Source organism: Mustela nivalis, assembly GCF_964662115.1.
Source record: "Mustela nivalis genome assembly, contig: HAP1_SCAFFOLD_2940, whole genome shotgun sequence".
NCBI lineage: Eukaryota > Metazoa > Chordata > Mammalia > Carnivora > Mustelidae > Mustela > Mustela nivalis.
Window position 1 is genome coordinate 397 of NW_028133726.1, and position 27,020 is coordinate 27,416.

At 39.3% G+C, this 27,020-nt stretch overlaps 1 protein-coding gene and 1 long non-coding RNA gene across 4 annotated transcripts; one reads left to right on the plus strand and one right to left on the minus strand.

Annotated features, from left to right (window-relative positions):
* The first annotated feature begins 1,479 nt into the window (after positions 1–1,479).
* On the plus strand, positions 1,480–15,831 carry LOC309858618 (calcitonin receptor-like). Of its 2 annotated transcripts, XM_082751335.1 has the most exons (3): positions 1,480–1,972; positions 2,689–2,730; positions 12,846–15,831. In XM_082751335.1, the coding sequence occupies exons 1-3, from the start codon at positions 1,832–1,834 to the stop codon at positions 13,104–13,106; spliced, it is 444 nt and encodes a 147-aa protein (XP_082607461.1). In that variant the 5' UTR covers positions 1,480–1,831; the 3' UTR covers positions 13,107–15,831. The 2 variants fall into 2 exon arrangements, with proteins under 2 accessions (XP_082607461.1, XP_082607460.1); XM_082751334.1 differs by lacking the exon at positions 12,846–15,831 and having other exon boundaries at positions 2,689–3,620.
* On the minus strand, positions 13,035–26,785 carry LOC309858619. Of its 2 annotated transcripts, XR_014308275.1 has the most exons (5): positions 19,636–26,785; positions 18,516–18,604; positions 18,181–18,305; positions 14,462–14,555; positions 13,035–13,149 (listed from the first exon to the last, which is right to left on the minus strand). It is a non-coding gene; the product is annotated as an uncharacterized lncRNA (long non-coding RNA). The 2 variants fall into 2 exon arrangements; XR_014308276.1 differs by having other exon boundaries at positions 18,516–26,785.
* Positions 26,786–27,020: the final 235 nt, after the last annotated feature.

A 27,020-nucleotide genomic window follows, 5' to 3' on the forward strand; every position in this document is an offset into this window, starting at 1 on the left:
GTATTCCCAAATTACATGACTAGTAAAAAGTTGGGGTTGAGGAGAACATGACCATCTGCATGTATTTCCAAGCTCTTTGTTTTTACCTAAGGTTTACTCTATGGTGGTGAGCATGACAACCAGCCCATTTAATATTTAGACACTATTTTTCCCACTAGCCTCAAAAACAGTGCTTTTCCCTTGGAAAAAGAAAAACGAAAACAGTCCGAGTCATAAACCATGTTCTGCTCATGTACTGAAGAAGTATCCATTAGAAATTGATCAAACCAAGTCATCATCCAACCTGACTTCCCACTGCCCCAGTCTCTCCATTGCACACTCAATTTCTTTTGTCCTACTTCAGAGCAGTGATGGACATGCCAGCCCAACTGTGCTGACAAAGACCCATGGATGTGGATCTTGAATATTTCAATACCTCCTAAGAGTTCAATTATTACTAAAGGTCTCTCTTCTTTCTTGAGTTTTGGGGGCAACTATGCTTATTTCTTTTCTGGGTAGAAAAATCACACTAATCACTTAAAAATAAATCATCAATTAAATTTTAAAAACAACTTTGGTTTCAAAATTAATCTCCATAGCCAAAAGTAGTTTGGGACCCACTACTATTAAAAAGTGTGACCATACCAAGACTTGGCAAGGGTAGAGAACAACTGGAATGCTCAGCTAGAGCTAGAGGGAATGTAAAATGAAGCCACTTCTTTGGAAGACAGTTTGCCAGTTTCTTATAAAGTTAAATATACATTTATCATATCAACAGGCAGTTCTACTCCTGGGTACTTAAGAGACACAAAAACGTATGTCTGCACAAAGACTTGTATACAAATAATCATAGCATGTTAATTTGTAATAGTCAAATTGTGAAACCTTGCCAATTTCCATCAACAATAGAATGAATAAACAAATTATGTGTATTATCCATGTAATGGAGTACTACTCAGCAATAAAAAGGAATGAAATGCCAATATACACAACGTGAATGAATCTCACAGATAATATGTCAAACCAAAGAAGCCAGACATGAAAGAGTACATACTGTATAACACTCCACTTCTGTGGTAATAGAAATTAGTGGTCGATTGAGGTGGAGGGGTTGTTGAAGCGGGAGAGAATTTTCTAGGGTAATGAAAATGCTCTTGTCTTGTTTGGAGGGGTTGCTACCCAGATACCTACATTTCTCTAAACTTCTTGAATGTAAACTTAAAGTCTCTAATTTACTTAATGTGCCTTACATCTGAATGAAGTCATGTTCTTTAAAAAATGTTATTAGAAAGAAAAGAGGGCTGGGAGAGCTATCTCTACTACATAAACTTCAGAGATGAATTCTTCGGTCCTCATTTCACTTTCTGGGAAGTAGTCCTGCCTAAGGGGAAAATCTCTGTAATGAAATGACCAGAAAACAAGATCTGAAAGTGTTGGTTATGACTCTCCTTCGGAAAAATCATAAAAATCAAAGTGATGAATAAACTACCCTCATTGGAATTAAACTTAATTTATTTACTTATACAGAAAAAAATGTTTTCTCATTTGGACAAAAATTTTTTTTAAAAAAGGGAAATGTTAACTCAGGTCTGGAGAGGGTCTTTGGTTTTACGGCTGCACCTGGTAATGCCAAGCTTATTACACCAACTCACACGCCGTCTCTCCTGTCCTGTGACATCTGCTCCCAGGCTGAGATAAACAAGAGTCAAGGAAAGCAGTCATCCTTAAGTCAGCCGGACCTGGATGATTTGCTCATAATGTCACATCTTTGCAGGTCAATTTCTTCTTCCTGCTCAACATTGTCCGGGTGCTCGTGAGCAAGCTGAGGGAGACCCAGGAGGCGGAATCGCACATGTACCTGAAGGCCGTGAGGGCCACTCTGATCCTGGTGCCCCTGCTCGGAATCCAGTTTGTCGTCTTTCCCTGGAGGCCTTCCAACAAGATGCTTGGGAAGATCTACGATTACCTGATGCACTCTCTGATTCACTTCCAGGTAAAGAAGCCGGTGGTGTATTGATCAGCTGTTTGCTCAGCTAGTTGATGTAGGCAGAAGCACTTCTAAGGTCCATCTGTGATCAGAAGGACCTTTGCAAATATATATAACCTGGAAGGGATACAGCTTCTCTTTTTCTCATTACCTGTTTCCCCCTTTTATTTTTGAATCTCAAAACCGAGGAAGGAAAACAGGGAGGATGAGCTTTGAGAACACATCTTTCTGAGGACAAATACTTGTCCAGGGACTGACCCACTGCACAGCACTGAGTACTGAGGACAGAGTTTCTATTCCCACCATCCTTTCAACCTTTCCTTCCCCTATCCAGTAGTTTGAGGGAAAGCACATTTGTTTTGCCTTTATGAGGGGGAGTTTTGAAGATCAACATAACCAGTGCCAATCAGTTTCCCAACCTGATAGCTAGCATCACAGTCACCAATGCCATGAAAACACAGTCACCAATGCCATGAGGCAGATGTTCCTGTCAGTAGGAAATGTCTCCAGTGGACCCCAAGGTGGAGCTGTACCCCCTTAAACTAGAATATTCTTATAGTGAAGCACTGAATATGAGTGTGCTAGTAATTGTCTTTCATCGAGCCTTGATTTGCTAATGCAATAGTGAAATGCTCCTCTTCAGGCTGTCTATTAATATTGATTCCTAAACAATGTAACGCGCCCAAAAATAATCTCAGTTCTATTTTTCCTTCTCTTTTAAGGGATTCTTCGTCGCCGTGATCTACTGCTTCTGCAACAACGAGGTAAGCGTGCATTTCACAGAATACCATCACTCGTTGATACAAAGCCAGCACTTTACAGTTCCCAAAGGGCCTCTGGTCACATTTCATTTGCTCTCACTTCTGCAGTTGACCTCACGGGGTTTCATGACATACAGGATCATGTATTTTTCCACTACTTCACATGAATCTTATCTGTGTTTCTATGGGAGAATTGTAGATATGATCCACATGGGCAGCTATGTTCTGATTTCATTGGATGGCATCTTAAGCTGGTCAGTCCCTGGAGCAGCAAGAGTGAGAGCTATTCTGGATTCTCCTAGAAAGAGAAGTCATGCTGCCATCCTTTTGGAAGACTCAGCTCCTCCCTGGGGCTGAGCCAGGATCCAGCCAGTGTGAACTGGTTCACCACTTTCTTGTCCTGTCGCTTGGTGCCAGTGTCACACCACATCTTCGAGATGGTGGCAGTCCTCCTGAAGTTAAGACCCCAAAAGGAGCCTCATATAAGTAATTTATTATCTGAATATTTAGCTCAGTGAAATCTAGAGATCCACATGGCCAGTGTTGTCAGGGGGAGGTTAGCCAGAGTGCCCTTTCTTGCAATGAAATCTTCTTGCCTGGGACCCCAACTGTGAAGTAGAAACATGAAGCTGCTTACTCCCTAATGCAAAATGGTGCAGCCACTGTGGGAAACAGCATGGAGGCTCCTTGGAAAATTAGAAATAGAACTATCATATGATCTGGTAATTCCACTACTGGCTATTTACCCAAAGAATATGAAAACACTTATTCAAAGAGATATATGTACCCCTATGTTTATAGCAGCATTATTTATAATAGCCAAGAAATGGAAGCAGCCCAAGTGTCCCTTGAAGGATGAAAGGATAAAGTAGTTCTGGTACATACATACAATGGAATATTACTCAGACATAAAACAGTAAAATCTTGCCATTTGCAACATATATGTTAATTACACTGGAATTTCTTTTTTATTTTTATTTTATTATTTTTTTTAAAGTGGAGCTGCTTTGGGGCGCCTGGGTGGCTCAGTGGGTTAAAGCCTCTGCCTTCAGCTCCGGTCGTGATCCCAGGGTCCTGGGATCGAGCCCCGCATCGGGCTCTCTGCTCTGCGGGGAGCCTGCTTCCTCCTCTTTCTCTCTCTCTCTCTGCCTGCCTCTCTGCCTGCTTGTGATCTCTGTCTGTCAAGTGAATAGATGGAATCTTAAAAAAAAAAAAAAGTGGAGCTGCTTAAATTTGTACCAAAGAAGACCCAGGCTTTCAAGAAACACAGTTTGTAAGCTCCCTCATTTTTCAGGTGAGAAGCCTACACTCTAGGAAGAACGTGTGACTGGTACAATGTCACAGTCATAGTTCCACAACCAGGACTAGAACCTAGATTTCCTGATTCTTAATTAAATGAACTAAATATTCCACTACACTATAATATGTCTATGATTCCTCCCTGGAGCTTTGCTCATATACTTTTTCTAGTTATATACCACATGAATTGTAATGTGCAATTATTTTTTATCATTTTACGTTGATACCTATTTAGAATAATTCTATACCAAGAAAAATACCATTTGGTGAAGAGATCAACAAATGTTAAGATTTTTCCTATTAGTAATTAGAAAGGTTTCTAACCAGAATCAATTGATCTTTAATTCTCTACTCTTTATTTCTTCGGTTATCAGGGAGCACCTATAAGATTTTGCTGTTCTATGACGTATTATTTATCTCCAACCTTGTCACTGCTTTATAAGATTTTTGTCGCTCTCATTCTACTTTTTAATTGGTACATTTTACTCCTCCCTTCATCCATTCACCCATAAGCTCATTCCTTCATTCAGCAGAAATAGATCATCCATTCACTATCACTAGGGGCTAGACTGAAGGCCTGGGGTAGAAATGAAAAGTCACCCTTCTGCTGTCAGCTGCTAGTGTCTCTTTGGTTTTTTTGTTTGTTTTAAGAATAGCAAAAACCAAATAAATAAATAAATATGGTTTAGGACATCCTCTCTTTATATCAATTTCTATGAATGCATAATCTGTCTTATAAGTTATTTCAGGTGCCATACAAATAAATTATCCACCTAAAGCAATATCTCTATAGGGCTAACATAAAAATCAGGTTCAGAAGGGGCATACCTTGAAAAAAACATGAGAGGATTGTAGGCATTTGCAAAAATACTTCACCCCCCTTCCTCTGTTTTAACCATGACGCTGTCTTTGAAGCATCAGGCATAGAGAGCAAGACAAGAAGTCCTCCTAACAATTGAACATTTCTATTTCATTTGAGTATGTTATCTCTGCTTTTCAAAGCCAAGAAACCATCTCCATTTTAATTAGGATTCTTTTACTGGGGAAACTACCAGTGTGACATTTCTAATAAGATAGAAATTTTGTACTGTGCCAAATGTAACATCACAGCCCCATGAATTTTAGATTTGCAGCTCTCCACTGGGCCTTCTGTGAAGGTGCTGTCTATACCCCCATCAACCCGGCAGGGCATGCAGCCCTGCGGGTGGGTCTCGAAGCTGCCACTGCCATTGCCACTGCCAGAGAAGTGTGTGGGCTTTGCTGGGAGCACGTTGAGTTTTAGCAGAGATCTAGGGGGCTGAGATGGCAGCTCGACAGTGCAGAAGGAGGTTTTCATTTTCATTTCTTACCTGCATGTTGTCAGTGATTCCCATTATGGAAATTGGTCAAATACCGACAGATAGACTAGAAGCAGGGAAGGAATTTGGAGAATGACAGGAGTAGGAATCAGGAAGCACCCACGAGGGCATGCTTATGGATCACGTATTTCCTACAAGTCTTCTAAGAGTATGGATGTTGACCATGTATTATTAAGTATGTAAGGGACCTCAAAGAGATGATGACGGCTACAAAGATGCCCAGCGGTTCTGAGTCACATCTTAAAAATAGAGAGAGCACCAACAAGACAGTGGTTGTTCTCCCTTTCCATGGGTCTTGCTATTGTCCATGCACTGTGGGTAAAATTGTTTGTCGATCAAAGTGGCATGATCAGAAAGATCTCAATTTAACAGTAACAGATTGGAGTGGATGGAAACTACCACTGCTTTTTTGTTGTTGTTGTAACTTGTCTTGCTTTAGAGAGCCCATCCCACCAGCTTCTAAGAGATGGCAGACTCTTTCTAGAAAATATTTGGTTCCAAAGCCTTCATCCAAAGGTGCAGTTGGTAGGCCCTGCTGACACTCAGGGTGGCTCCCTCACTCCCAAGGAGCCTAGTGATCCTTCTAGTGTGTCGCTTCCTTGACCAGGCCCCAGCCTTGTTCTGCCTCACCAGTTCTCTCTTCCACCCACCCAAGGACCCCAAAGGGTCAGCCTCCTTTCTTCACACTGTGAAGGGCCTACGAGTCCGTCTTTAGCACATGTCATAGCCATTCCCGCTCCACCACTCAGGCACCAGCTTGGACATGGTACCAAGCCAAGTGTGGGACTTCTTTACATGGCTATCAATTTCTAGACTGTGCTCTCAGAATCAAAGAGAAAGACTTGCTATACTGGGGTATAAGCATAAGCACCAGAAGTTATATACTGTTGAGTGTCTTCTCCCCATTTCCCCAGGTATTCCCACCATGAAGGGGAAATGCAAGGTCATTTGTGTCTCTGTATATCTCTCTCCCTCTCAGGACTGGAAGGGCTTTGTACTAACCACGGCTCCTTCCTATCCTCAGGGGACTATCCCTACACTGTATCTTGTGTGTCCTCTATACTATGGCTTTTAGTAAAATTCTTTTTCCAGGGTAGCATGGTTTTCACTTCATAATGCAAAGATAAGCTTTTCTATTTAGAAATTCTTTTTCTCACTCAATAAAACCTGGTTTTCAAAGCTGTTGTCCTTCTGGAGACTCAAGAAAGTCAGCTTTGAGACTCAAAGCTAAACAGTGATTTCTTTGTTCTAGAGCAGTATTCTCAAACTTTCGTGTGCATCAGAATTGCCAGGGAAAGTTTGTTAAAACATAGAGTGCTTGACCCCTCAGAAGAGTTTCCTATTCAGGAGGACAGGGATGAGGCCTGAGGAATTTGCATTTCTGACAAGTTTCCAGGTGAAGCTGATGCTGCTGATCAGAGAACACACTTTGAGAACCCACTCTAGGCAAAATCTAATTTGTTCTTCAAGCAATGAATGGCCATGACTTAATGAACTAGGGAGTTGCAGGGTAATGTTATTTAGGAAATATAATACTTAAATATTTTCAAAAATATTAACCTTATCCTAGATGATATTTATTTGTTGGTGTCTTCTAGAACAAGAAAGCTTCTACAGACTAGAAGAGTACATAGTGAATGGGAATTAGAAAGCCTGGTCTTATGATCATGAAGTACCCAATTTATCTCAAACTGTAGGGCATGTACATTCTGTAAGAAAAAGACCAGTAAAGATAATGCTCCAAAAGGTGAAAAAAGTATCAGTGACAACTTTATGAATAATATTCAGAAGCATCCCTCAGTATCTAATTAACAGGATTTAATAGGGGTTCCGCCTCAGAAAGTCATATAAAAGCATTTAAAGCATACCTCCAAGTGGATCTAAAATGTTTTTAAAGTTCATGATTTTTAACCTTAAATTTCGATTGCAGCAGGCCTGTTGAGTTGTGGAATCAGCAAGTGAAGGTATGAGGGAGCAGGTTTGAAAAATCTTTCTATCCAATGGATCAAAACTCCTAGGAATAAATCCCACCTTCCACTCAACAGTATATAACTTCTGGTGCTTATGCTGACCTTGAGGAAAACTAAGGCCAAAGATGAAAGCATTCAAGTCCAACTGTGAAGATTCTGAACTGATTTTCTTTTTCACAGATGTAGAAACTGAGGCCCAAATAGACCAACCTCATATAGATGGTTAATACTAGAGCCAGGTGTAATACTTATGACTTCAAACCATCAGATCAGGGCTCTATTTTTTAAAGTGGTTAATAAAGAAATTGATATAATTAGGGAAAATGTAAAGTGATCTGTGTTAATTGCTTTTATAAGGAGTGATGAATCTATATAATTCAAAACTTTGTATGTTATATTTATCACATGGGTAACTCCTAACATTTCTCATGCTTTTCAAGAGCAATGAAAAGTCTCCCTGGTTTTTTTTTTCCCCCAAACAGATTCAATGCCCTTATTTTAGTGATCAAAGCAGCATCAAGCTCAACCTGTGGTATTGTAGGAGATAATTGCCCTATTAAACTATAATTATTCAAGTGTCTTTTACATCCTGCTAAGGGCCTATTCTTATATGTGTGGTTTACAAATTGAAGCAGATTGCCATCTCCACACAAAAGAATAGATTATAATTCGGGAATGCAATTATAGAAGGCTATGAACATTTCTGTAATAATAATAATATTAAAAACATAAAATAGGCCTCAAACCCTTTGGCCTCATGCTGGGCAGGGTACTTCATTAATACGCATGGATATGCCAATGGGGATTATTTTCTTAAAATGTGAGGAGAAACAAAGCCTTTTTTTTTTTTTTTCGTCCTCTGGGCACTTTTACAAACTCACTCTAAACTTAACTGTCTGCTTTGGATACCTCTAAATAACCGTGTGAGTTTTATCTATAAAGACAGTGTTGGTATTTGAGAGATGCTGAATCCACGGAAACTGTCAATTCCCTTTGTCTGGGGACATCACTTCTCCAAAAATATGCTGAAGCAGTATATTTCCTAATTCCTCAACAGGGCATTTGATGGTTCCTAGATTACAAACCTGGCATTTAAAGCATTAAGGACCTACATTTAATAGATAGTATGACCCAAATAAAACCATGCCATCTTTTGGCTAGTCCCAACAGAAAAAATAAATGGTATAGAAATCCAAAAGAAATCCAGGAAGTAGCAAGCCTGGGCCATGGAGCACTCTGTAGAGACCTAGTGTAGAATGTATGAGATCAGCAACTATGTGTGTCATTGAGAGGTCTTTGTATTTTCTTAGCACTACCACCCTCCAAAAAAGAATATGACAGAAGAGTTTCATTTTAGTCTGAAGACTTGAGGTCACCCTCCTGCCATAATAACAACACAGTAATAGCAATAATAACAGTAGCCTCCCTGTGTAGTACTTTAAAGCTTAGATGCCACTTTGATATATACTGTCGCAATTTAATCCTTCCAACAGCAAGGTGAGGTAGAAGAATTGTATTGAAGAAAGGAGTCTCAAAGAGGTTAACTATCCTACCCAAGATTATAAGGCTAATGTGGGCAGAGTGAGTTTCTTGACCCAAAGTTCAGTCCTTTCTTTCATGGCATCGAATGAGACCCAGTGAAATGCTGCTATAGGTGGGAAAAGAACAGAAAGGTGGTGTGATGTGACCCAATGACACTCTTCCTTCCCTGCCCAGCTGGTTGCCAGGTTGCCGACAAGTGCCTGCTTCTGCTCATTTCCAAAAGTAGCAACTCACTGGAGCTCAAGAGCAGTTCCCAAAAACACACACCATGGCATGAGAGAAGACCTGGCAACAGTTGTAGGTGATCCAACACCCAGTAGCTTATGGTTTACCTCTGGAAGGAATTCAAGTTCTCAAAAAGCAATGATTCTAGGTCTCATATCAAAACCCATGAAAGAACATTTCAATTTCTCCATAAGGTTTGTCCTAGATGCTTTCAGCTCCCCACCCTGGTACCACCGGATATCAGTGCACTAATTATGGTCATTGGTGATCATTTTCTTGGCTGAAAGAGTTATGAACTCATTCTAGAATGGATGTTGATAGTCCGCAAGTATTTGTTGAAGAACTGCTGTATGCCCAACAGCATGACATGTTCTGGGAATACAAAAATGGACAAGACATGGTTCCTTCTTGTACAGGAGGAGAGAGAGACACAGCAAGTCACAATGTTATAGCGCAGTAAGAGCAATAATGAGTATAGGTTACTGCAACAAGAGCACAGAAGAGAGACTCCTGACTCTGTCTGTATCAAAGGATCAAGAAAAGTTTCCTAGAGAAACAGAGTTGAGTCCTGAAAAACAAGTTTGGGCACCAGTGAGGGTGGGAGAGGGCCATTCCGGTCAGAGGGAGCAGCATGAGCAGAGAGACCTGATGGGAAGAAACGATATAGCTGGTGGAGAGAGACAAGCAGTTTGTTAATTTTGGAGAATTCAGGTCAAGGCCATAAGTGGCTTAACACCACTCTGGCAGAGAGATGAGCCAACTCAGACAAAAGCAGTAGAATGACAGGAATTTTCCACTCCTGCCCCTGATAGCAGCTCTGTGCCTGGTATCTAAGTGCTCTTACAGAACCTGAATCCCTTCTATCTGTGCTGGCCGGGTGACTGAAATAGAGGCATTTGGGGTAAATAGCTAAAGGACAAAACCATCAAACCAAGATTTCAGGTCACTCTGGGTATGGACTGAATTCCTTCTGAAGAGAGTAACCCCAGTCCAGTTCAGCCCATTCGGAGTATGTCCCCCTACTGCTGTTTTGAATGGCAGCAGCCGAGTGCAGGAAGCCGGTGTGAGCAAGAGCACATTGTTTCAATTAGAGAGAGTAAATGGACCCAATCCTTCAGACTTTATCTTCTCTTTGTGTCTTGACCTCTAGACAGAAATGTCACAGAGGGGGAACAAACTAGTCAATGCTCAGTTATTCGGCACTAAATGCAGATAAACTGTCCTAATTGCTTTTCTTCTTTACTGTTTCATTCTTCCTCATCTCTGCCTCTTCTATTCCTCCAATCCATCTTGTCCCTTCCAGCTGTGTTACACCTTCCATCTGTACCTCTTGCACTAATGTGCTTAGGAAAGCAAAGGAAGCAAAACACTTATATGAATTAATTTTCAACCAGTAAATAGCCCTAATAAAGAACTAGGCTGGAGAGGAGCCTGAAGGTGTCAGACCATCAAAAGGGAGATACCTGACTCTCAAATCCAGCCACATTGACTGGCAGAACCTTGGAGGTGGTGGGAGGTGGGGTTAGCAAGGGGTGAGAATGGGAGAAAAAGTAGGAAATTACTGCTGCTACGCACCAACATCGTATGAGGTGATTCAAATAACCTCAGTAAATCTTACTCATAACTGAATTCATGTCCTGATCTCCTTTTTACAAAGGAGAAAAATCTAAGAAAGAAAAAAACAAAAAGCCAAAAGACAAAAAAGCCTATGCAGGCAATAAGCTGGGACCCAAACCCAAAGAGCACAGTCTTTGGGGTCGATGTGTCAACACTTAGTGCTCTCATCCTGCCTAAGCAATGACCACAGGAAACAAATTCTATTTTCAGTTCAGTTCAGAACTTGATGGTCAGCTATCTACAGTGTGTACTGTGGCCAAGCACATGGTCAGGAGCCACGAGCTTCCCCTGGTGTGGTGGCTCCACCACATTCCAGCGGTTCTGACCCTGGACACGTTACATAACCTCAGCCCCCATATGTAAAGTGAAGGGAACAGTAGCCATTAAATCAGCAGGATTAAATAAGTTCATACTAAACAAGAGCCTGGAAAATGGCATGTGGTAAGCCCTCAGAAAATAACAGCGACAGCTCCAACTTTTCATGCTGTCCATGACCCTCAGTACGTCTTTTGTCAACACAAGGTTCAGATACAAGGTGCACAGCTTGACCATGGCACTTAAAGTTTTGGTGTTTGTCTCTTTTAAATAAAATTAGATAGATGCACATTAGAGAGTACACTCACACACTCATCACCTCCAAAAAACTAAAAACACAAAAACAGTTTGTTGCCACAATAATTCCGAATGATTGGATTACCAAATTCGTCTACCATTTGTCATCTTGAACTTGATGGCTGCTCTGCGATATGAAGAAGAACCTCTCCTCAGTGACAAGTTTCATACCCTCTTGTCTGTGATGAATCATTTGACTGTTTTGCCTTTTTCTGAGTAAAATACTTAAAAGGATATGACAAATACTAATAATTATTTGGAAAGACTGTTCTGCTATGATACACAGAAAATGTATTTGCCACAGAAATTATTCAGCCTTCTATCATGCATATCGGTTTATAACATTAGTATGTTGTACTATCATTTATATCTTCTTTTAGATTCAGATAAATTTGGCTCTTCACAATTAACTCGTTACATGCTTTATCTCAGGTCATACTGTTGCCGGATTCCCCCTCCTGTGCCCCCAGAATGGTTAGGTCTTACATTCAAGTTCGGTAGCAGGATAACGAAAGATATATTAATAAATCGATGCAAATATTTTGTATAAAAGCATATCTCCTGTACTGAGCCATAGAAAATCAGAAATGTAAAATAGATACTGCAGCAATAATCTCTATTTTAGTCTTGCTCAGCTATAGAGAAAAGCCAGAAGTTAGGAGATGACAGGGAAGATGAACTTAAAGACTAAACTGAACTCAGTTCTGAAGAAAGCAGAGCTAGACAAGCAGCGTTACTACTTTTCCGCGGTGGTTATTTTTTTGTATTTAGAACTTCCTGACTTTAGTATCTTTTCCTTCTCTACTATACAGTTTATCATATTTGTAAAGTAAGTTTGGTAAGTTTGTTTACATATTAGAAGTTTTTTCGTAGGAAGAGATTGAAATTTTATTCTTAAAAGCTTCGTACTCCATTAACCAGAGTTTTATCCGGGGTGTCCCATCTCAAGCCATGCTGGAGAAAGGAAAATCCACAGTATGAAGCCCTTATAATGAAACCCCGGGCTGTGCTGTGGTACATGCATATGTATATGTATATGTATATGTATATGTATATGTATATGTATATGTATATGTAAACAGTAATGTGTTTAGGGTTAGATAAAAATTTCTGCATTATCAGAGGTGGTAGCAGATAAAAACTTTTCAAAAATCTTTTCCTCTGATAGGACACCTATACCATAATGGGTATAATAAAACCAAGGCAATTTTCATTCATTGGCCAGGAGAGCTAAAGAAGAGACTTTTGCTCAAAAAGAGCAAACAACCTTGCCCGTGGTAGCTTAGGCAAGCAACTCGTTTCTCTGACTTAAAGATTCTTCTCCCACGATGGTATATATTCCCCAACCAGAGCGTGTGTACTGCAGGGTCCTTCGGATCAGAATTACAACTCAGCCTCCTTTGGCCTCTGATAAGCTCCACGAACTGTGGCCATAAGCTTGGCTTGGGTCGTTTCCGACAATTATACCAAAACAAGGTTCCCTTTTCTCTTTCAGGTCCAAACCACCGTGAAGCGCCAATGGGCGCAGTTTAAAACCCAGTGGGATCAGCGCTGGGGGCGAAGGAACCCCCGCCGCTCCGCGGCCAATGCCGCCGCCGCCGCTGCCGCCGCCGCCGCTGCCGCCGCGGCCGAAGCCGGGGACATCCCGGTTTACATCTGCCACCAGGAGCCGAGGAACGAAGCCGCCGACAACCTGGGCGAAGGGGGTGCCGAGGTCATTGCTTTGGAAATCATTGAGCAAGAGTCATCCGCTTGAATGTGAAGCTAGCGCAGCATCGTGATCACTGAGCCTTCATTTCCTGGGAGACAGACAGACCATCCGTTTAAAGTGATCCCCATCCTCCCAGGAGCTGAGCATATCATTTGTGAAGAATTATTAAGTGAATTTGTCCATAGTAAATCTGGAGAAAGTTATCCTTGGTACTATTGCTGTGGGAGACAGTCTAGGAATGGGGTCTCCCACTGCATCCCTTGTGAACCCCATCTTTCATCTGGGACTGAGATGCAGTTGTCTTAGTAATGCAAGCAAAGTATCCAAGAAAAACACAATTAAATTGACCTAGTTCAGAAACAGGGTGCTCCTTGTTAATCTTGAGCCATTTATAACTTTGAAAAATTAAAAGCACGGTCACTATTTTTCTTTTTAACTCTAGACTTTGAATTAGAATATTTCTGTATTTGGCTATGGATCTGATTTTTAATTTTTTTATTTCAATCAATTCTGATGTTACTCAGATGTTTTACCATCATCACAATGTAAACCGCACAAATTACATGACCTCTGCAAGACCAAGTGGCTTTCTTACATAGAGATGACTAAGAAGGTAGAGGGGAGACCTGCATTTGGCAGGAAGAGGTAATGTTTTGGATGAAAAAGAAATTTAGCGTCAATTTGCTTAAAACATTAGATGGGCCAGTTTATTAACTGGTTTATTAATATCGTATGCTCAGCGTGGTTTTGGATAATCCTGTCCGTCAAACAGGCCCTAACTGCCGTAAGAACTGGCCCTCACATTGAGTGTGCTTTGGTTGCTGACATTTATAAATTGGGAGGTCACAAAGAATCCATCACTAAATTTTTCACAAAACTGCCAAAAATATAATTTCTAGTGGAAGAGAATATTCTCTTTAAAGAGAGTTTTCCACTTTCTTAAGCTCCAGGATTTATAAAGCAAATCACTCTAAGGTTTATAAAGCAGATTACCTCTTGCCCTTGGGTGCTATCTAGCAGTAAAAGATAAATTTGTTTAAGACTGGTAATTAAAAGACTCCATATAAATCCATTAACTGCCTTCCACCCAGCTTCAAAGCTTAACAAGATCTCAGTCTTTTCCAGGAAGATTCAGTAGGGCTAATTAGAAATCAGTTTGTAGTTGACCTTTGGCTTGATGCTATTAGCAAAACAGGAGGAGGAAAAGTAACTGCTACGAGTTGAACCATCTACCAGTTCATTTAAAATAAAAGTAGAGGGTCTTATTAAAGCCCAATATTATATTCCCATATCTCTCCTTACATCCTCATCATAAAATCTTCAAAAATCCCTGAACAAACCAGTTATCGTTACTGGCACCTAAAGTTCATTTGTGGATTTGCAACAGTAATCAGAGTTACCATCATTTGATTTTGTGCCAAACGGGGAGATCCACTGAAACCCTTCAAATCCCAGATCTCATCTATGTCGATGCCACTGCCTTTCAGAGGTGATCTAGTTGTGGAAAAACAAAAAGTTGATTTGTTTATGGTTAGATATTTAGTGCACCCAAAGAAAATTATATTCCTTCAGTGAAAATGTATTTTGGATACTAAAGTGGTTTATGTCTCCTTTACTGAATGTAAGGGAGGAATTGAAGAGAAGGTATTTTTCCAATCACAGTATTTATGTAGTGGTGTTCCTATTTTCGTTTACAAACATGGAAAACAGAGTATTTGAGGCAGCTCTAGTACAAATGTGATAATATATTGCTAGATATTCTAAACATTATTGTGCTATTATAGTAGGGGCTGACGAAACAACACAGCTTACCGTAGAATTATACATAGTGCCAAAATGATGTGAACTGCTTACGCTATGTATATGTATAAATTAATACAGAGTATGTTAAAAGCAAAAAGATGTATATGTGCATATTTTTCTACAGAAATATATTCTCATCTTTCATTCATTCATCATGTCTCCAGCTCATTCCATGCTCATTTTTTCATTTCAGTCATGCGCGGCTAACATCCCACTTAATTTGGGTAGCAGGAAGGGGAAAGATAATCCAAATAGGTTAGAAAACCAAATGTAAAAACATTGAGGTTATTGTCTTTGTCAGTGTAATCAGCTTCCATCTTCAACTTTGCTATAAACTCCGAAGCACAGTTCTCATACCCTGGAAAATGCAAAAACCACACACAACTGTTGATCTCTACGGTGTAAATTTGGGGAGCACAGCAAAGAAATCTAGGGCAAGAAGTATCCTTTTATTGTTCTTGACTTATTTTTTTTTTCATTATTCTGGGACCAGACTTGAACTGTCCAACATCACAGCAGATCATTAGAATTGTCACAATCATTGATTTTTAATATAGTCTGGGAGAGAGACTAAGATGGGACCAAAGGCGACTAATTCAATGTCATTAGAATGCATAAAGACCACTATTGGAAAGATTTTCAGATCTAGAAAGCATAAAATGGAAAAAATGAGGATTAAATGAGAACTGTGATAGGCAAATAAAGGGGAACAGGAACAATTTGTAGGTTCTGCATACTATTCAACTACTGTCCTCCTGAGAGCTGGAGAACTTTTTCAGAAAAGATACATAAGGACTACGTCTTTCCCTTTGTGTCCCAGTAGACAATACAGATAGATATTATTACCCTTGTGATCCTGAAAAACAAAAGTAATTTTCCATCATACCATAAAATCTGATTCTTCAAGAGGACAACTTTAACTCAGATGGTCAGTTTCCCACCTGCTTTGATCCCCACTACAAAACAGACCTTTGAAAGATATCATGGTTCTTGAAAGAGGGAAAGATTTTGAAAAAGAAATGACAGAAACACTATTGTCATGGAGCTCCAACCCTGTTCATTCATTCCTTCATTCATTATCATTGATTCAACAGACATTTCATACACTTTTCATCTAGCTCCACAACAAATAGTTATTAATAGTAGTTATCCTGGCAAAGTTTCTTGGCAGTGGTGACTGCTTCTTTCCTGAGTCAATGGTACAAATCAAAACCTACTAAGTGAACCATTACCCTAAAGCCATAACCACTGACATCTTTGGAGTGGAAGAACAAAGGGACCCATGCGGTTGGAACTGGTAGCTGAATGTGACCTTTCCTCTTTATTAGTGCTCTGTGGGGCAGCTCAAGTTATTAGAAACATTCTCAGAACAAGATCTCTGCATAAACTCATTTTCTTAAGAACAAGGCCTGAAACAGTGATTCTTCCATGGGCTAGATTACCATTCAACTGCTTATCAGGGGAGTTAACGCTTTAGAGTTTAAAATAAGGTTATACCTGAAGAGGTGAGATCAGAAGCCATATTTAGAAACACAATCAGGTACACTCAGAAGTAAACTCCATTTATTATTTTGAGAGGGGAGACAAGATGGCTCACTCCTAGCTTAAGCTTACATAAGATTGATTTTAGTGAATTAGTCCATGGGTAATTTATGTGTCTGCAGGGGGGCAAGAGGGGAGAAAACAATAACTGGAAACATAAAAGAAAGAATGATACGTGCCTGTGAGAGTCAAGTAACGAGGAAAAACCACATTTGAAAAGTAAGAGCTATCCTTCTGATTATTTTTGTTCTTCGGGACACAGGATTAACATCTGTTTACCCCCTGTAAGTAATATGAAGCCCTGAAGGAATGAAAACTCAGCGTAACTCAGGCCAGGAAGATTTTCTAATAACATGCCTTCCTCCATTTGGATTAGTGAGCATCTCTGAAAGATTTCAGAGATTTTCCATTATCTTAAACATTGACCAACCAGGCTCTCGGGTCACTGATCCGACTTACAGAAATTTCCACTTACAGAAATTCAATGCCTTGTCTCTAACTTTCCAGAAACCCTCTTGGCTGACTGACCAGCAATGCAGCTGCATGTCATTGCCATCTCCTCTACTTAAGAGACTTATCTTATTTTAATTTGGAGAAATCACTTCCCAACAAAATCTCAAAGTACTACAAGAGAAGTGCTGAACAGAAATTTAGTAAAACCAGTTGAGATGTCTTTAAAGAGGGGAGGAAAGAAAATGCATTCAGAAGAGACAGGAAGTCCGTGTCCACACACCTCTGCCAGACTGGCTAATCGAGGCTAGTGCTCACACAGACTTGTCTCACACTGACGCCCTGCACCAAAGCGTACACCCAGCTGCGACGTCCCAACATGTGCACACAGCACGGTGTGTGGCTACTCTCATGGCTGCAAGCATTTCCCTCCTGTGCTCGAGCATGACAGCTTCTGCGTGCTGTCATCAGAAGAGGGGTATTGTCAGGGGTGGTTCATGTTATGGAGAGCATCCCTTAAATAGAGATGATTTAAGAAGACAAAAGAAAAAAAAAGAAGACGACAAAAGAAAGGAACTCCAATCACGGAAATACTGTAGTCGATATGAATGGACTCCTAGACACTAGCTTACTTACTCTTTGTAATCACTGAAACTGGTTTTATCCCCCATTTTAGTAATGAGGAAATTAAGTGAAAGAGGAGTTAAATAATGCACCCACCACAGTCACACAATTAGTAGTAAGTGGCCAGGCTAGGATTTGAATCAAGAGTAGCCAGTGTCTTTGTTTTTGAAACTGCCTTCTTGGTTGGGTGGTCCCACCATCCCGTCTCTCAAAGAAAGACTGTCTGTTCCCCTCTTGACTCTAAAGGATACAGATCATTGTCTCCTGTTGGCCAAGAGGATAGAGATTGTTCATAACATGTTTCTCTTTTGGTCTAAAATTAACTTAATTCATGGTCCATGGATTCCTTCAAAAAATGAGGAGTCTTTAGATGAAATTCAGCTTTCTACAGCTTAAAGGGTTTCTTCTATCATGATGACTCTTGCTTCTACCCAGGGATATATATATATATATTTTTTTTCACACAGTCTGCAGCTTTTCCATTTCAAGATGGAGTCTTTGTGCAGACATTGGGGAGAAAAAACATGCTTTGGGAAATTCTCAGTGGACACCCGAAGCCTAACTTGAGACCTGCGGCAGAGCGGAAGAAGAGGAAGGAGGGCTGATTTTAGCGCTGTTTGTCATAAGACTTTCACTTACTGATTTTCAAGAAGGGAGGCCTGCACAGAGAGGACAATAAAGACCACGAACATGAACTCACCCATGGAACTCAGCGTCAGGTGATGAAGAGAGGCAGAGTGGAGAAGGAAAACGTTCGAGGAACTGTAGCACCAGCCAACGGGGCAAAGTAGTTAGGGCTGCTGGCTCCACCTCCAGAAATTGACCCTGGAGAAACTACAGAAATGGAGGGCACACATGCATTTTAGGAATTAGCATTTAATGGGGAAAAAAGAAAAAGGAAAAAAGAAATAAAAATGAAAAACTCTAGGTTTCTCAAACAAGTACACCACTTTGAGGAGAGGAAGGGTCTAGACAACGGCTGGAGGCCACAGCAACAGAGCACAGGACAGACTTTTATTGTGTTCTGCTCTTCACCTTCTCAGGGCTTGGGACCTCCCCTACAGCCACAGGCCTCACTGCTGGTCCCAGGGTCCACAGAATACTCTCACAGCAGCATAAGAACCCTAAAGGAGTAAGGGGTTCATGAAAACAAGTAAGTTTGCACTAAGTTGCTACCCTGGGCATCCATTCCTGCCCTTCGTTTCCTCTCCAGCACGGCTAGACTGGTGCATTATAACTTGGGGGTGGGTGGGTGGGGAGGGGAGTGTCTTATCCCAATACTTTCCTTTGGTGGCCAGGTGTAAGTGTTCCTGTGGAGTAGCAGCCCAGGAAAGTATCCAGGATACCCCAAGGTGACTTGGTCTTTACCCTGGGACTCACTCCCCCATTCTCCTTAAATTCACCAGGATCCAGAAAGCCATGGCTTGGTCTTTGGCCACTCCCCAAGAGACTTTAGAGACCAATTACTCCAAAGTCAGAGGCTCATAGGCCAAGACAATTCAACGTCTCCAGAATAGAACCATTCCCAAGGAGAGCCAACAAACTAAACAAAGTCTACAATAAACCAGTGTGATTAGGAAATGCTGATTAAAAATTCCAAATAAGCTTGAAAACATATATTGAAGGACATAAGGAAAGATTATTAACAATACAGCAAGGAACAAGAAAGAATACAAAAGAACCCAGGGGAATACTGTTTATGAATAAATGCAATGGCTGAAATAAATCACACTACATGCAATAATTGCAATGAATAACAGTTAATTAGTAAGATGGACACAGCTTTTAAATGAATTAGTAAGAAGATCTGATTAGGAATATCCCCCAGAGGAAGCAGGAAAGAATAAAGAGATAGAAAACAGAAAAGACAGAAAATAGAAAACAGAGGTGGAAGTGCCAGTGTGTAGACAACAGGAGTCCCAGAAGGAGACCAAAAACATACAAATATATTTTTTTAATTAATTAAAGAGACCTCAAATAAGAAAACTCAAGTGTTACTAAATAAATACCCCAAACTAAAATTCTTGTTGATATTGACAAGACTGGAGACAAGATCAACATACCAAGTAGCTGAAGCTTTTCTGAGTTTTTTGGTGGGGGGAGAGAGGAGGATCGAGATTGGGGTAATTAAGAAAGCAATATGGGCTTGGGGCACCTGGGTCAGTGGGTTAAAGCCTCTGCCTTCGGCATGTGTGCCCTCCATTTCTGCAGTTTCTCCAGGGTCAATTTCTGGAGGTGGAGCTGGTGCTACAGTTCCTCGAACCTTTTCCATCTCCACTCTGCCTCTCTTCATCACCTGACGCTGAGTTCCATGGGTGAGTTCATGTTCGTGGTCTTTATTGTCCTCTCTGTGCAGGCCTCCCTTCTTGAAAATCAGTAAGTGAAAGTCTTATGACAAACAGCGCTAAAATCTCAGAGTCCTGGGATCAAGCCCCGCATCAGGCTCTCTGCTCGGCGGGGAGCCTGTCTCCCCCTCTCTCTGCCCTCTGCCTACTTGTGATCTCTGTCTGTCAAATAAATAAAATCTTTAAAAAATAAAAAAAGAAGAAGAAGAAGAAAGAAAGCAATATGGGTAAATAAACATGAATATGGGTCTTAACATGTATGAAACAGTCTTAATATATCATTAATTATAATACAGCAGTTGTGGTCACCAATTAAAACAGAGAATCTCAAATTTAAAAAAAATAAAGCCCCACAACATACAGGCAACAAGAGATACACATAAGACCATAAGACAAAAAGAAAATAAAAGGTTGAAAATCGGTGGGAAAAGTTTTGTTAGGGAAATGTGAACCCAAAGAAATATGGGGTTGTTTCTTAATGTCTGACTAAATAGAGTTTAAGACAAAAAAATCATAAGGGAAATCATGTGCCAGTAAAAGAAATAATTGAACAAGATTATAACCATCATAAATTTATACACATTCTAAAATACAGCTTTAAAACACATAAATACTGAAAGAACTCCAGGAAAAAATATGTAATTTATCAACTATAATTTTTTTTTAAGTTTTGTTTATTTATTTGGGGGTAAAGGGGCAGAGGGAAAAGGAAGGAGAATCTCAAGCAGATTCTCAAATGAGCACAGGGTCCCCATGGGGCTTGATCTCATGACTCTGAGACTGTGATCCTGAGATCACGACCCAAACTAAAATCAAGAATCCAAAGCTTAACTGACTGAACCACCCAGGTGCCCCAATTGTAGTTGATGATTTTAACATACCTGCCTCAGAATCTGACAGATGAAGCAAATAAAATGTTAGAAATGTTACAAAAACATCTGGAAAATATAATTACCAAACTCAAGCTATTGAAAATACATTAGCTATGTTCAACAAACAGGAAATACACATTCCTTTTGCATATACACAGAATGTACAAAAATGCCATCTTTAAGATCATAAAGAAAACCTCTATTAATTCCAAATGACTAATACCATTCAGAAGATCTCTGACCATAAAGCAATAGGATTAGAAATAAATATCAAAATCATAGGTTCAGCAGCTTTATGTTGAAAATAAATATTTTAATATAACCCTTATTTTTAAAAGAATATTTAAAATTATAGGATGGTGACTGTCATACTAGTTTTTAACCATTAATGCTATTTAGCACCACATCTCTAAATTTACAGGGCATACTAAAGCAGTTCCTTGAAGGACACTTAAACTTTTTTTTTTTCCAATCTAAGTGAAGCCATCTCTTGCCATAAGCAAAGGGATGGGAGATCAGTATACTGGTCATCATTTGATACAAATAAGGAAGGTGAGCTTAAGGTTCCATGTATGTTTCTGGCCTATGTGCAAACTCATAGTTCAAACCAGTGCTGTGGATCTCATCGGGTAGTGGGAAGACACTTTAGATATATTTATCCTAGAGGAAATAAGATGGTGAGCAACAGAATGAAAGCAGAAAAACATAAGAAGGAAAAAGTTACATGAGAAATTCCCCTGAGGTGATGGTATTCTCCAAGTACACTGTCAGGCAGGCTAACTCAGAAGTCATGGCCTGCAAAGACTTAACAGACCAAGTTAAGATGCTCAATTCATGCAGTTTATTTAATCAACTGAAAACAGTGAGAAGCTTATAGAAGAAGATCTTATGGTAGAATATAGCAGGATACACTAACCATACTATCATGTTTCCTCTCTAGGCCACATATTCCCTGCCGAAAGCATAGAGTTGAGGTTTGAGCAAAGGGGCACAGAAGAGGGAGGATGCCTAGAGTCAACACACTGTGCTTGCTCTACCAGGGAGATGAAGGACTCATGGCTACAGTGGCAGCTTGCCAATGACCATAATTAACAGCTATGGGTTTTATCTGTATTTCTTGGGCAGAGGACACAGGAACTAGAATAGATGTCACGTGGGCAGTATATTTAATCTCATGATTATTGAATGTCTTAGAAGCCTCATGCATACGTAGGTTACCATTAATATCAGGGTTTGTATGCCTTGGTATATTTGGTATAGCATATATACTTTGTGTCTTGTGGTTCCTCCATATCTTATAGTCTATGTTAAACACACAAATGCTCTATGCAAATTATTCTAGTGTATCTCACAGACTGCTAATCTACTTATTATTCATACCTCTCATTTATTTTCCTCGTCTTCTCTGGAAGAACTGAATGTTCTAACAATCAAACGCCTATTACAGAGGGATATAAGTTTCAGAGCAGAAGTCAATAATGAAAAAAAAAAAAGAGCAACAAAACCAAATACTTGGTTATTTGAAAAAAAAATTTTTAAAAGGCCTCTAACAAGACTGATCAAGGAAAAAAGAGAGAGTACGCTTAGTTTAAAAAAATAATAATAAAATGATGAATAATTAAGATACCACAGAGATTATAAAAAGAGTAAGAGCATTATAATGTCTATATGTATATGTTCAAAGTCCAACATATACTAATACATTTGAAAAACTTAAAAGAAACAACTAAATTTCCAGAAAAAATAGATAAAAATGGACAAATTGGGCAGCAAAAACAGAATACTTGAGTAAACTAGTCAAAAACCACAGTCTTAGATAGTTTTATAGGTAAGTTACATCAAATTTGTTGAGGGATTGTTCATTTCTACCATAAAATATTTTCCAAATATACAAGATTTTCCAAAATATATAATAAAGATGGTACCACAAATCAGGGGAAAACAATGATTTGTTTAATAGATGGTGTTAGAAAAACTGGCATACAACATGAAAACAATAAAACTGGATCTCTTATTAATCCTACATAAAAAGATAGAGTCCAGGGATATTATTAAATATCTAACTATGAAAGATAAATATATGCATGAATGAAAAGAATATGTAAGCAAATGGCTTAAGGGCAGGGAAAGACTTCTTAAAGAAATACCATAAACTAAAAGTAAAAAAAATAAATAAATAAAACAAAACAGTGAGTTTGTTTACATCAAAAGCAATATACCTGGTCAACAAGGAATAGTGTCCCCTTGTTAAATAGATATCTCTTACTGACAAATGATAGGATGGAATATAAAACTGAGTTAATACCTAGAACATAAAAAGAACTTCAGCAAATTAACAAGAAAAATATTGGCATAGGCTATGCACAAGCAAGTTACAGAAGAGGTCATCCAAAAGGTTAAAAAGTATATGGAGATATGCACAGATTCCTTAGTTAGCAGAGAAGTCCTTCCTAGAACAACAGGGCCACTATTAGACATGGGAACATGCCTACTTCCAGAGAGAACCACCAAGGTCTGTAGTTCATCTTGTGAGAGAGGGAAACCTGCAAAGTGGGCATTATTTTTACTGATTCAAAACTTTCACAGATGTTATATATTTTAGGACTGACAGGTATTGGGGGGAAAGCAGCCCTCCTCCAGTTCAGTGGAAGACTAGAAAGAAAAAATTCTGAAAGTCTAGAAAGGAAGCAAAGCCAAAGTTTGGAACCTAGTGACTAGTAAAGCATACTTTTAAAAAAGATAACTCTTGACCTGATTTATATGACATCTATTAAGCATTTAATCAGCAATGACAACCAAGAACCTCACCAAACTAAAACTCAGTAACAAGATAAAATATGTCTATCCTTGTACTTGGCATATACTGAAATAATTGAATCAGAGAAGATACTTTGGGCATTTAAGAAGTGGATAAATCTCCATTCTAAAACAGTATGTTGATGAACTGATAAGCCAATCATCACATCTCCATTCACACCAAACCTCTAAGAGAATCTGTCTCCCATCCATGCTTTGGCAGCTATGTTTAGATCACATGATCTCACTGTCTTTGTCACAGTACATTGGACCATGAGCAGATAAATAACCTAACCTGAACTAATCAAATTCTGTCTCAGGAATCCTAACTAAGAAACATAAACATTATTAATTACACGGTGATGGACTTTGGAGATAAAAGTCCCCAAAGATTCTGAGTTGGCGGATATATTTGCCAGATATACAGTGATAGATAAGAAAGAGAACCAGGAGAACAAAACAGACACATTGAGGGAATGAGACAAGGAACCATGATGAGAGAGACAGAGAGAGAGAGGCTGGGAGGGAGGGACGGGGAGAGAGGAAGAGAAAAATGGAAAAAATAGCTGCCTGATTGCTTTCTATCTCTCAAGAGACCTGACTTTATTTCCAACAATTGGATTCTATAATATTGCCATGTATTCTTACAATTAATTGCTCTTTTCCTTGAAATAATTTCAGTGGATTCCTGTCCAAATATCACAATGTGCCCTGACTAAGATAATTGGCTTCTTAGAACATATGTCTAAGCCTTGAACAAAAGCTTGCCAAGGCTCATTAAATACATCAGACATACTCTTCTTACTCCTATAAGAATGAATAGTAATGTCATAAAAAATGATCCCTGTCAGAGGGTTTTAGGTAAGAAGCTGAGGGTCATGGAAGCACAGATGGTTTTCATTTCTTCTTCCAAATGACAGTAGTAGCTTTGTCAGGGAAAGAAAATAAAATAAGAGGATTTGAGTGAAAAATGAATTTGGTTTTCTGAATCTTAGTTACAACAGTACATTGAGTCTGCTGAGGACCTGCCTGCTCAACCTACAGGCTGAGAGGATTCTACTAGGCAGAAAACCTATCAGTAAAATAAAAAAATTTTTGAACTGAAAAATAAAAGGAAGAATAGTGCCCAGATATAGCTCCACAACCTTCTCTGGAAGACCCTAGTATGCCCAATAAAGTAAACTGAAGAAGAACAGGATATATTTCATGGAAAAGTATCTGGGAGGAAAGTCAGAAATAATTCTTATATCCTACAAAGACTATATGACATGTGAAGTGGGGCAGTTACAAAGTGAATCAGAAATGTTAACACATTTCTGAGAAGAGAAGTACTGTCATATGCATGTTACAGAAAGTTGGAGAGTCAACAATAGAAAGATGTGATGTCATATGTGTGTGTGTGTGTGTGTGTGCATATGTGTGTATAATGATGTCAAACATACATATTTTATTGAATACATATATTTTAACTCAACTATCAAAGAAATGAAAGACCAGAATAGTATATTGAAAATATATGGAAAAATAATTGATATGCCTATAAAACCAATAATAGACCTAATGAGGAAGGGAGAAAGAGTGTCTAAAGAAATCAGCATGGTATTCAGGACGCTCTCAGAGATACAACACATTATGAAGAACTATGTTCAACTGGAATTTCTATTATTTTATTTTAGAGAGAGAGAATGCAAGCATGAGAAGGGGTGAGGAGGGGCAGAGAGAGGGGGGAAATAAACTCCCTAGTGGGCAGGGAGCCCAATTTGGAGCTTGATACCTGGGCTCAGATCATGACCTGAGCTGTCAGCAGATGCTTAATGAACTGAGCCACCTAGGCACCCCTAGAATTTTTATTTATATTAATGGTTTGTTAGGTAGTTCAGACTAGTTTTTCAGAAAAACACTAAAAACTTTGATAAAATAACAAAATCATCTTGTTAAAAACATAAAAATGAAAAGAAGAAAAAAACCAATACACAAAATCAAGAGTCAATGGAAAACAATAACCCAAAATGGTAAGTGCTCTCAGAAGCCACTCACACACTGAGGTCATTTGCTGATGTGAACCTGAATTTTGATAGAAGACAGAAAACTAACAACTAACAAAAGAAATCCTTCCTCACAATAAGCACTCATCCCCAAAAGGCTAACCTGTCAGGATTCAGGATGAGGTGAGTTAAGGTGAAATACATTACATAAGGTGAATTACATTCCATCCCACTCTTCAGGATAAACTAGAGAATTTCAATTCTTGAATTCAGTTTATGTTCTTTAGAAACATTTGTGCTCTAGGCAGTATAGACATTTTAACAATGTTTATTCTTCTGATCCAAGAGCATGGAATGGTCTTCCATCTTTTTGTGTCTTCTTCAATTTCTTTTATGAGTGTTCTGCAGTTCCTCGAGTACAGATCCTTTACCTCTTTGGTTAGGTTTATTCCCAGGTATCTTATGGTTCTTGGTGCTAAAGTAAATGGAATTGATTCTCTAATTTCCCTTTCTGTATTTTCATTATTAGTGTATAAGAAAGCCACTGATTTCTGTACATTGACTTTGTATCCTGCCACGTTGCTGAATTGTTGTATGAGTTCTAGTAGTTTGGGGGTGGAGTCTTTTGGGTTTTCCATATAAAGAATCATGTCATCTGCAAAGAGAGAGAGTTTGACTTCTTCATGGCTAATTTCGATACCTTTTATTTCTCTTTGTTGTCTGATTGCTGTTGCTAGGACTTCTAATACTGTGTTGAACAAGAGTGGTGAGAGTGGGCATCCTTGTGTTCCTGATCTCAATGGAAAGGCTGCAAGCTTTTTCCCATTGAGGATGATATTTGCTGTGGGTCTTTCATTGATAGATTTTATGAAGTTCAGGAATGTTCCCTCTGTCCTTATACTTTGAAGTGTTTTAATCAGGAACGGATGCTGGATTTTGTCAAATGCTTTTTTCTGCATCAATTGAGAGGACCATGTGGTTCTTCTCTCTTCTCCTATTAATTTATTCTATCACATTGATTGATTTGCGAATGTTGAACCATCCTTGTAGCCCAGGGATGAATCCCACCTGGTCAAGGTGGATAATCTTTTTAATGTGCTGTTGGATCCTATTTGCTAGAATCTTTAACTCACTGAGCCACCCAGGCGCCCCCTTGTTTGCTAGGATCTTGTTGAGAATCTTAGCATCCATATTCATCAGTGATATTGGTCTGAAATTCTTCTTTTTGGTAGGGTCTTTGCCTGGTTTGGGGATCAAGGTAATGCTGGCTTCATAGAAAGAGTCTGGAAGTTTTCCTTCTGCTTCAATATTTTGAAACAGCTTCAGGAGAATAGGTGTTATTTCTTCTTTGAAAGTTTGGTAGAATTCCCCGAGGGAATCCATCAGGTCCTGGGCTCTTGTTTTTTGGGAGGTTTTTGATCACTGCTTCAATCTTGTTACTAGATATTGGTCTATGTCTATACTGCCTAGAGCAATCTATACTTTTAATGCTATTCCAATCAAAATTCCACCAGTATTCTTCAAAGGGCTGGAGCAAATAAT

What these genes read in the sequence shown, in the direction of transcription:
- LOC309858618 (XM_082751334.1), top strand. Translation starts at nt 1,832, where the DNA reads ATGTACCTGAAGGCCGTGAGGGCCACTCTGATCCTGGTGCCCCTGCTC. An exon ending in ACTCTCTGATTCACTTCCAG is followed by an intron (nt 1,973 to 2,688) that starts GTAAAGAAGCCG and finishes TTCTCTTTTAAG; the next exon opens with GGATTCTTCGTCGCCGTGAT.